This window comes from Mustela putorius, unplaced genomic scaffold (genome assembly GCF_011764305.1).
Source record: "Mustela putorius furo isolate JIRA1106 unplaced genomic scaffold, ASM1176430v1.1 tig00003836_pilon_pilon_pilon, whole genome shotgun sequence".
NCBI lineage: Eukaryota > Metazoa > Chordata > Mammalia > Carnivora > Mustelidae > Mustela > Mustela putorius.
Genome location: NW_025421989.1, coordinates 18,481,089 through 18,491,780, shown reverse-complemented (window position 1 = coordinate 18,491,780; position 10,692 = coordinate 18,481,089). Strand labels below are relative to the sequence as shown.

The 10,692-nt window shown below is 41.9% G+C and overlaps 2 protein-coding genes across 3 annotated transcripts; both read right to left on the bottom strand.

Annotated features, from left to right (window-relative positions):
• Positions 1-456: 456 nt before the first annotated feature.
• Positions 457-2,070, bottom strand: LOC123394699 (heterogeneous nuclear ribonucleoprotein A1-like). The gene is made up of 2 exons (XM_045089204.1): positions 1,216-2,070; positions 457-650 (listed from the first exon to the last, which is right to left on the bottom strand). The coding sequence occupies exons 1-2, from the start codon at positions 2,036-2,038 to the stop codon at positions 457-459; spliced, it is 1,017 nt and encodes a 338-aa protein (XP_044945139.1). The 5' UTR covers positions 2,039-2,070.
• Positions 2,071-6,592: 4,522 nt separating this feature from the next.
• Positions 6,593-8,950, bottom strand: DDX53 (DEAD-box helicase 53). Of its 2 annotated transcripts, none has more exons than XM_045089207.1 (2): positions 8,654-8,950; positions 6,593-8,488 (listed from the first exon to the last, which is right to left on the bottom strand). In XM_045089207.1, exons 1-2 carry the CDS (start codon positions 8,763-8,765, stop codon positions 6,717-6,719), a joined length of 1,884 nt encoding a protein of 627 aa, XP_044945142.1. In that variant the 5' UTR covers positions 8,766-8,950; the 3' UTR covers positions 6,593-6,716. The 2 variants fall into 2 exon arrangements, with proteins under 2 accessions (XP_044945142.1, XP_004769239.1); XM_004769182.2 differs by having other exon boundaries at positions 6,593-8,515; positions 8,672-8,950.
• Between the last annotated feature and the right edge of the window lie 1,742 nt (positions 8,951-10,692).

Below are 10,692 nucleotides of genomic sequence, written 5' to 3'. Positions count from 1 at the left end.
TGTATCAGTTAAGATGATTTAGACTGCTGGTAATATAATTAAAGACTTAAATAATAGAGACATTTATTTCATATATGAAGTTCAGAGGTAGGGGATTCCTGGGTGTATTTGCTGATCCATTGTTTATTGGCTGATAGCACCTATGAAAGGTACAGAGGAAACAGATCAGGAGTAGTAGAGACATCCTTGTGACCACAGCTCACATCTGATACCTGTGAAAGGAGGGGCAAGGGAAGAAGAATTAGGTAGCAAGAGCATTAGAATATACTGAGGCTCTGAGAAATCCAGAAGCAGCCTAACAGGGAGTTCTACTAGAAATAGTGTCCACAGAACAGTCCCATGTTGGGCAGAAATGACTGAGACCCCGTGTCCCTCTCTGCTCAGTGAGTGAATGGCTATTGAAGAGCTTGACCTCACCTCAGTTGCTGCCATGGATTGTTTACAGCCAGGGGTTGGTCAGCTTCCTGTGCTCCATGCAACTGAGCAGTGAGCTCTTTCTGTAACAGAGATCTGAGGGCCATCTCTCGAAGGCTGCCACGCCGACTTTAATTCTGCAGCACAGTGATGCCATACAGGATTCAGGTGCTTTCCACATCTATGTTCTGTCATGCCTAGCATATTGGTGGTCTTCAGATTTACTTCATCATTGTCTAAAATGACTGTTAAAACCTCATGTCTTCACACAGGTACATAAGCAGAAAGGAGAGCATATCCTTGCATGCTTGTGTTCTTAGGGAAGGAAGATCTTTCTTTAAAGCAGCCAAGCCCATTTTCCTGTCAGTCCCATAGGCCAGGTTTGAGTCTCATGTCTATGCTGAAGCTACAATGGAGAGTAGGCTATTCTTTTCTTTTTTTCCTAGCTTTTTTTTTTTAAAGACACATTTATTCAGCGTCATGATCAGACTATTACATTTAGCAATCAACAGCATGGGTGCAAAAAAAAAATCTACATTAAAACCCTTTGTTGGAATGCTTTACACTTTCCACAGAACAGAAACTAAAATAACCTGTTATACAATTAGTCACAAATACAGTCCTCAAGTTTTTTTTCCCATACACATGAGTATTGTCTAAAACATGTCTTCTTTGTAGCAGCTAGGCCCTGCCACCACTGTGCTTGGCTGAGTTCACAAATCTGTTGTAACCTGTAGCTTCCCTGTCACTTCTCTGGCTCTCCTCTTCTGCTAAGCTTTGTTTCCTGGCAGTAATTAAAACTTCTGCCACTGCCATAGCTGCTGCTGCTGCTGCTGGAACCACCAGAGCCCCCTTGGTTTCGTGGTTTGGCGAAGTATTGGCCTCCACCACCATAAAGCCCAGAGCTTCTGCCTCCAAAATTGCCTCTTTTCATGGGCCCAAAATTTGAGGATTGATTGTTGTAATTGCCAAAATCATTATAGCTTCCGCCACCTCCAAAGTTGCTTCCATCATTACCAAATCCGTTATAGCCATCCCCACTGCCACCATAGCCACCACCACCTCGACTGCCACCAAAGCCACCTCGACCACTGAAGTTTCCTCTGCGATCAAAGTTGTCATTCCCACCAAAACCACCTCCATGACCACCACCAAAGTTTCCAGAACCACTTCGACCTCTTTGGCTCGATGAAGCACTAGCCATCTCTTTCTTAGAGAGAGCTTTCCTTACTTCACAGTTGTGGCCATTCACAGTGTGGTATTTTTGAATGACAGTCTTGTCTACAGAATCATGGTCATCCAATGTTACAAAAGCAAAACTCCTCTTTTCACCACTGCCTCGGTCAGTCATGATCTCAATCAGTTCGATTTTCCCATACTGTTCGAAATAATCTCTTAGATGATGTTCTTCAGTGTCTTCTTTAATGCCACCAACAAAAATCTTTTTCACAGTTAAGTGGGCACCAGGTCTTTGAGAATCTTCTCTTGAGACAGCCCTCTTTGGTTCCACAACTCTTCCATCCACCTTGTGTGGCCTTGCATTCATGGCTGCATCCACCTCCTCCACAGTGGCATATGTGACAAACCCAAAGCCTCTGGAGCACTTGGTGTTCGGATCTCTCATTACCACACAGTCCGTAAGTGTTCCCCATTGCTCAAAATGGCTCCTCAGACTCTCATCAGTTGTTTCAAAGCTCAGACCTCTGATGAAGAGCTTCCGCAGCTGTTCAGGCTCTTTGGGAGACTCTGACTGAGACGTGACAGCGGTGGGAGGGGAGACTTTAATGATGCTTACTCAGCGGCGTCCACGGGCAGAAAGGAGTAATCTAATGAGCGTATCTCTTTTTCCTAGCTTTTGAACTGAACCAGGGGGTGTTGGTTATGCCAACAAATAGGAGGACGGTGGTGGGGGTGGCTGTTCAGTAGATAACCCACCAGTGTCTGCAACCCTCAATATTGCTAAGGTGGCACTTCATAATTTTATTCCCAGAAATTCAGACAATAGAGGTCATAAGTTGATTACTGAATTTATGACTTGTTACACTGGCAGGTTATTTTGTTTATTTTGCACTCCCATCCCACCCACCAGCCAGAGAGGAAAGTTCTATTACAGTCTTTCATATATATGTCTTAAATATATATTTTTATGTACATGAACATAGTAGGCGCATGCAACTTTTCTTTTATTGTTGCCGTGGTCCACGGTTTACTAAATGTCTAAGTGAACAGATCTCCCACCATATTGTTGAGACTGATCTTTCAAAAGGACTTCTGAAAAGTCTGATCGCATTGACCGATGTTTGTAGTTCTGTCATTTTTTTTTAATTTTTAATTTTTTTAATAAACATATAATGCATGTTTATCCCCAGGGGTACAGGTCTGTGAATCGCCAGGTTTACACACTTCACAGCACTCAACATAGCACATACCCTCCCCAATGTCCATTGTAAACTTTGAATTTACTACCCACCAGTTTCTCTAGTGCTAGAAAGCTACAGGCATACTTTCCTACACTTCTCACCAGGCCTAGGGAATTTAATGAATAATTAAATGACTAATGAAATTAATCAAGAGGCATTGTAGTTGAAAGTATTCAAATTACAAGTGTCTTTACTGTTTCACCATTAAAATGAAAATATCATTGATGGCAAACTTCTCTCCTTTCCACCACTGCACTTTAAATGCTGAAAACAATGCCTATGGAACACAGTAGAAGCACAGTAAATATCCAAGCAATAGCATGGAGGACCATAGGGGAAGGGAGGGGAAATGCAAAGGGGAGAAATCAGAGAGGGAGATGAACCATGAGATACTATGGACCCCAAGAAACAATCTGGGGGTTTGAGAGGGGATGAGGGTGGGGGGAGGGGGTAACCAGGTGATGAGTATTGAGGAGTACATGTGCTATGATGGAGCACTGGGTGTTATACTTAACTAATGAATCGTCAAACACTGCATCAAGGACTAAGTATGTACTATACAGTGGCTAACTGAACAAAATTTTAAAAAAAGAACTGTAGACGTTTTTAAATGGAGGACAGCAGATAGGATCTTGGGGAAGCTGTAGCACTTGGACTGGACACAGAATGATGAGTCTCATTTGGCCTGGCAGAGAGGAAGGAGAAAGGGTTTGCCCAATGGGGGAACCAGTACCCAACAATGTGAGTAACAGCATCAGGATTGTGGTGAATTAGCATCATATAATGGGTGATGGGAGAAACAGGGCAGAAGAGGATGCAATATTTTTTGAGCACCTATTGAAAAGGAATCACTATACTAAGGATTGTACAGGCATAACTGAGGTTAGCTGAAGCCTCCTCATACTGTCTCCTGTGTCATTCATTACATGCTCAGTGATCTGCCTTCACTCTGTTCTAGTTTGGATGCAGAAATCAGTATTTCTTTGAGATTCTAAACAACCAAGAAAACCCAATTCACTCACAAAAGTTTTGCCAATTGGCGTAAATCACAGTTTCTTGACATCAATACTGTAGACATTTTGGGCTGACAAGTCCATCATTTTGGTGTTGCCCTGTGCATTATAGGATGTTTATCCCTGACTTCTACCCACTAGATGCCAGCAAGAGTCTTGCTGCCTAGGAAGGACAACCAAAAATGTCTCCAGACATTGCCAAATGTCCCCTAGGAGGCAAGTCAACTCTGAGAATCACTAATGTAGGTAATACCAAAGACAGGAAGGTTGGTGTGGGTTTTATGTTGAACAGTGCACAAGAAAAAATATCTTTTTTTCATCTTGCTGAACTCCCCCTTCTTGGTTTTTCTGCAGTTGAGTGTAAGGTGGTGTTTCGCCTCATCTATTGCAAGGTTTCTCAACTATGGCACTACTGACATTTGGGCTGCATGATTCTTTGTTTTGGGGGGCCATCCTGTGCATTGTGGGATGTTTAGGAGCACCACTGGGCTCAACCCAGAAGATGCAAATAACCCTCCCCTGAGTTGTGAAAACCAAATCTGTCTCTAGACATTGTCAAACTGACCCTGATGGAGAACACTGATGCAGATTATACTGACAACAGGAAAGTTGTGGGGGTTTTATTTTGCACAACCTGTAAGATATCATTTATAAATCCTCTTTTTGGGGGACATCTGAGTGGCTCAGTTGGTTAAGTGTCTGCCCTCTGCTCAGGTCTTGATTCCAGGGTCTTCGGACTGAGGCCCATGTTGGACTCCATGCTCTGTGGGGAGTCTGCTTCTCCCTCTTCCTCTGCCCCCCCCCCTCTCGCTTGCCCCCCCCCTCTCAAATAAGTAAATAAAATCTTTTTTTTTAAAACCCTCTTTTCTCCTCTGAAGTCCTTTCTTCGTTACTAGGCAACTGGTTTTTGTTGTTTTGTTTTTGTTCTTTCAGGAATTGTCCATCTCAGCTCTAGCAGTTTTGGGGCAAAAAATACTGTGTTGTGTAGGGTGGTCCTATAGATTGTAAAGGTGTTCAGCAGTATCCCTGACCTCTGCCCTCTAGCTGCCAGTAGCATCTTCCCACCCTCTCCCTCAGTAATAGACCAGTGCTATCTCCGCATAATGGTTCAATGTCTGATGGAGGGAGGGCCAAAAATGCCCCAGTTGAGAACCCTTGTTGTATCTCTGCTTACATTTCTCCATACAGTGCTCTTCTTTTCAGTTTCTTCTTTGAGAAAAAATGTATGGTTCTCTCCTCTCTTTACACATTGGTGTTGTATTACATATTAGCCACTCAAAAATGCTAACAATTGTTGTGAATTTTATCAAGAGATATTGAGGCCTGTATTAAGAGCCTAGAAGCCAGACTTTAACCTCAAACACCTATACCTAGAGTATTTGCCTCTTTGTTTCACTTAATTTCACTGACTTTTGTAGTCACAGCTGGGGATGCTGGGAAAAAAGATGGTTGCATTAATATTTTGTTTGCCTGAGATTGCAAGGCTTGACTAATTCTGTTTTCACAAACATTGAATTTAAGATTTAGCATCATTTGGAGGACTTCTTATAGTGTGAGAAAGTTCAGATTGCCTCTAAATAAAGCGTGCAAGATAGAATTAGAAATTAGAGGAGTTAACTAAAATTGGTTCCTCTGGCAAAAGTGTCATTTGGTCGAGTTTTTAATGTTTTTCCCAGTATGTAAGATATATTTTAATTTCACATTGATTTTTCTCATTATGTATACATGAAGTTTTGGCCTTTTATAGACAAACTGAAAAATAAAATGTGACAAAAGAATATAAAGATACCCCATGAGTGACATTTCACAAATCAATAAAAATGCAGATAGCACTATTCTGGTCATTAAAAAGTATTTCATCGTTCAATTTGTTAAGTAACTATGTGATATTCTTCCTAGATCAGAAAATAAAGTGTTAAAAAAACAAAAAAAAAATTAAATAGGAAGTGTTAGTAAAGGCAGGGTTATACAATTTTGGTTATAATATAGAGTTTAGTGGTGAAGGGGACCCCAAAATTATTTAACCACCCCAATTTCTTAGTGAAGAAAGTGATCACACATGCAGAAGGTAAGTGACCTCCCCAGAAGTTTTAACCAGTGGTAAATGATATGAGTTTTATGAGGATCTGATTTCTAGCAAGTCAGACACTATGCTCAATTAGTCACATCTATCTGAAAAAACAGAATTGTGGAATCTTTTAGAAGGTTGAGCATTTTTTTTCTAATGATTTTTTTTTTAAATTAGGGAATGACAGTGGAGATTTCTTTACAGATCATTGTGGCACTAACTGCTGGGGGAAAATAGAATATTTGACTAGGATAAACTTGATGAAAATTATGTTTCAAATTAATGTGACTTTTTAAAGCAAGAAAAGCACTATTGTTGTCTGCAACCAGTCTTTCAGAGGAGACGTAGATGGACATGGCAGGCTATGAAAGAAACCATACCAACATGTAAGTGGTGCCTGGGTGGCTCAGTCACTTAAGCGACTGACCCTTGATTTTTGGCTCAAGTCATCTCAGGGTTGTGACACTGAACCCTACATTGGGCTCTTCACTGGGTGTGGAACCTGCTGGGGACCCTTTTCCTCTCCCCATTTGCCTCCCCCTTTCCCTTTGTCCCCACCCCACTCTCCTCCCCCACACTCATGCACTCTTTCTGTTAAAAAAAAAAATCACCCAACACATAACATTTAATTTTTTTTCCAAATAAGCTCTTACTCTCTCATTTTTCAAATACTTTTGACTTTATTAAGGAACATAAATGATATTGAAAGTTCAGTGTTTAAGAATTGATGTCTTTAAACTGCCAGGTCTTCAACATATCTCCAGTTTTCCAGGAGCGTAACACAACTCTTCAATGTAGATATCAGTAAAATTCTCTGGGTTTTCCTGGAGATTTCAGTTTTTTTCCTGTGTCCTTTTTTTGTTTGTGCATTTTGAATCGCTCAGCCATTGTTAGGAGATCTTCAGGGACACTCTGATTTGCTCGTTTCAGAATTTTAATCAATTCAATGGCAATCTTCCAATCATTCTGAGTCATGAGGGTGACTGATACGCCTGTTCTCCCTGCTCTTCCTGTTCTTCCCACTCTGTGTACATATTCTTCAATATTGCGTGGGAAGTCATAATTATATACGTGTGTGACATCATTGACATCAAGACCTCTGGATGCTAAATCAGTAGCAATCAGTATTTTCACTTTTCCACTTCTAAAGTCCTCCAGTGCTCGTTCACGGTCATGCTGCTCCCTGTCGCCATGCAATGATTGCACTGGTATGCCCTGGATGCTCAAATCACTTGATAAGTCATCGGCAACAAGTTTTCTGCTGACAAACACAATGACTTTGTCGTGGGGTGACAGACCCTGTAAGAACTCTTGGATAAGAGATCGTTTTTCTTCTTCTGTGGTAACAATTACATTTTGCTTCACTGTATTAACAGCAACTAGATCCAGAGTACCAACATAAACAATCATAGGTTGTTTCAGGTAAGACTGAGCAAGTCGACGAATGGTATCTGGCCAAGTTGCACTTGTCATAATAGTCTGGCGGTCTGGGCGCACATCTAATAAAATCTTCATTATCTGGTGTTCAAACCCCAGATCTAGCATTTTATCTGCTTCATCTAAGACTAAGTAGGTTATGCTTCGTAAGTTGACAAAGTTATTCATTTGCAGATCATTCAGTCGTCCAGGAGTTGCAATAATGATATCTATGCCTTTGGTAATATCTCGAATTTGTCGTTCTCTACTTCCACCGCCATATATACAAACACTTTTAAGACCTTTATATGAATACTTAGAACATTCAGCTTCCACCTGAAGAGCTAATTCTCTAGTGGGTGTAAGGACTAGCATGCCAGCCCCATTTCTTTCCTCTCTAGGTATTGGTTGATTATTGAGATGAATAAACCCAGGCATTAAATAGGACAATGTTTTGCCTGTTCCAGTTTGAGCAACTCCTATAAGATCTATTCCTTTTAGAATAATTGGCCATGCCTGTGACTGAATGGGTGTTGGCTTTTGAAAACCTGCTCGTCTAATGCTTTTCATAAGTTCAGGGTAAGGATGGAAGGCATCCTCAAATTGCCAAGTAGGGTTGGGAATGGGGCGCTTTTGGCCATCTTTCAAGTCGTCACACATTATGTCAAAGTTTTCCTTTCTCCACATATCTACTTCAGCTTCAGACAACGAGCTCGTTGCTTCAGATTCTACATAGAAGTTTTTCTTAATTGGTGGTAAATCTGCCCATTTTCTTTTTTCCCACTCTACAACTTCTGCTCTGATTTGGTCCCAGTCTATCAGTGGTTGAACCTGTTTAGCACCAGTGTTATCTGGGCGGAGCTCTTTTCCAGCAGAGGCCTGAGGTGCGGCACTATCGACGCGGGACTCTGAATGGTGGCCTCGTTCTTGTTTTTTAACAAGAGCATCTATAGTTGCTTTGGCCTTTGCTTTCATGTCCTTTGTGCCAAAAATTTTTACCTCTGCTTCACAATCACCTTTTATGATCTGTATTTTGGTACTTGTTGTAGCCTGGATATCTTTTATCTTTGATCCACCACGACCAATCACCACTCCAATCATATTGTTCTTCAATCTAAAGCAGAGAGGTGGCTCCCCGGGGCCTGAGGCTCTCACCTCTGTGTGGCCGGCGGGGCCGCTCCATCCTCTGCCACTTCTGCCCCTTCCACTGCCACCACCGCCACCGCCAACCCTGCTGCCACTGCCGCCACTGCTGCTGCCACCAATGCCGCCTCCACCGCTGCCGCCACCACCGCCACCGCCGCCGCTACCACCGCCGCTACCGCCACGGCTGCTGCCGCCGCTGCCGCCGCTGCTGCCACCCCTGCCATCCTGGCGGGCCCTGAAATCTCTTGGATTAGGCTCTGCCCTTTTCTGCTGTGGGGCCCAGGCCATTACTTGGTAGGGCGAAGGCGGTGTTGGCCTTCAGCCTACCTAGAGTGGGAAGACACGGTCGAGTCTTCCCTCCTCTCAGGCGCTTGATCAGCAGAATATGGCGCTGGTGGGTAGCTATGCAGCCGTTAAGAAGGAATTGTTCTGTGACGTAGTGGCACGGGTTTCAATGGGCTGGCCAATCACAGGACTCCGGGCTGGCGCGAGGGGGGCAGGCACCTCTGACGCAAAATTTAAAGTGACACTGTCACATGACCCGTTGCTGGCGATAGTGACCTAATAATGTGATTAAGTAGTTTGACCCCGGGTTTCCGCACCGTAAAATTACTTTTCCCTTTCCATTATAGTTATAAAAAATAATTATTACTCTGTTCTTTGGAAAGAGTTCATTAAGTCTAGCTGACCCTCGTAGGCTCACCAGCTGTTTAAATTCAGTTCTTTCCAATGTTTTGTAGAAACTAATGTTTTTTGTGATGTATTTGAAAAACATTGCTCCGGATGAATATTGATTGTCAAATGAGTTTTTTTTTTCACTTGGTGGTTCAACAAGACTTATTCTGACAGAACACATTGCAAGTCCCCCACACTTCTTTATGAATTATACTAGGAGTTTTAAAGCATTCCCAATATATTTTAGTTCATTGACTGTTAAAAAGAGAAATTTGTTTAGTCAAATGTGGCTTTAACTTAAGAATATATGTATTTCCCTATGTTTTCATCTTTACACTGACTAATAGTATGTATTACAGAAGCTAATAATCCTAGAGGCATTGGATGTGTCAGGGTCACTTTGTTTTTCTCCTTCATTAAAGAGAGAATGAAGTTGAGGCCCTGATATCCTTAAGGACTTGACAGAGTACTTTATACTGAGAGTATAAATTGAGAACCTTTTCTTAGCTTACAGACTGGGGCTCTCAATGCTCTACTGTAAAGTGACTTGTTTTTGCTCATTTTGTTTCCTGTGGGTGATACAAGAGAAGAGAAGGAGCCATGGTAATGAAATGAAATAGTCTTATACTGAGAAGTGTAGCCATGTACAAAAGCAAAGCACTTTGTGGCGGAACTCAGTGTATTCAATTATTGAGACTGAAGACTTGTGCAGGTATTATGGGTACTGAGAGAGATTATGGTTTCAGGGTCATTCCCTACCATTAGAGAAACTGATTGTCACCTAAATTAAAGGCCACCAGTGCGATATTCTTTGTTTCAAAAATCTCTGGAACAGGCTTATCTCCTTTCTGAAATGTTCCCCTTAGATATTTACCCTGTGGGTTTTGGTTTGGTACCTTAGTAACTTACTCTAAAAAAACCAGAGCACAAAAGTATAAAGTTGTCAATTAGATGCATTCTAGTGGAACAGCTGGCTAAGAGTTTCTTACAGAACAGAGGGAGACAAAAAGTGAAGGGTTGGGGTTTCTGATGAAGTATATCTGAAGATAGGTAGTGGAAGAGAGGATTGTGCTTAAGACATTCTTCACCATTTTACTTAGGGTGGTTCCCAGTACTTGAAAGGCAACAATAAAGGAGTGAAATATTATAGACAGTAAATTGAGATAATTTTAAACCACTGTGATTTCCATAAAATTGTCCTGTAGACAAGTTAATGTTGAAGTCCTAAAGCATTCTTTTTTTTTAAGATTTTATTTATTTATTTGGCAGAGAGAGACACAGCGAGAGAGGGAACACAAGCAGAGGGAGTGGGAGCAAGAGAAGCAGGCCTCCCGCCAAGCAAGGAACCCGATGTGGGACTTGATCCCGCGACCCTGGGACCATGACCTGAGCCAAAGGCAGACGCTTAACGACTGAGCCACCCAAGTGCCCCCCTAAAGCATTCTTATAGGTGGGACTTCCTTAGAAACAGCTCTGATCATATTTTATTTTATTTTATTTTTCACAGATTTTATTTATTTGATAGAGATCACAAGTAGGC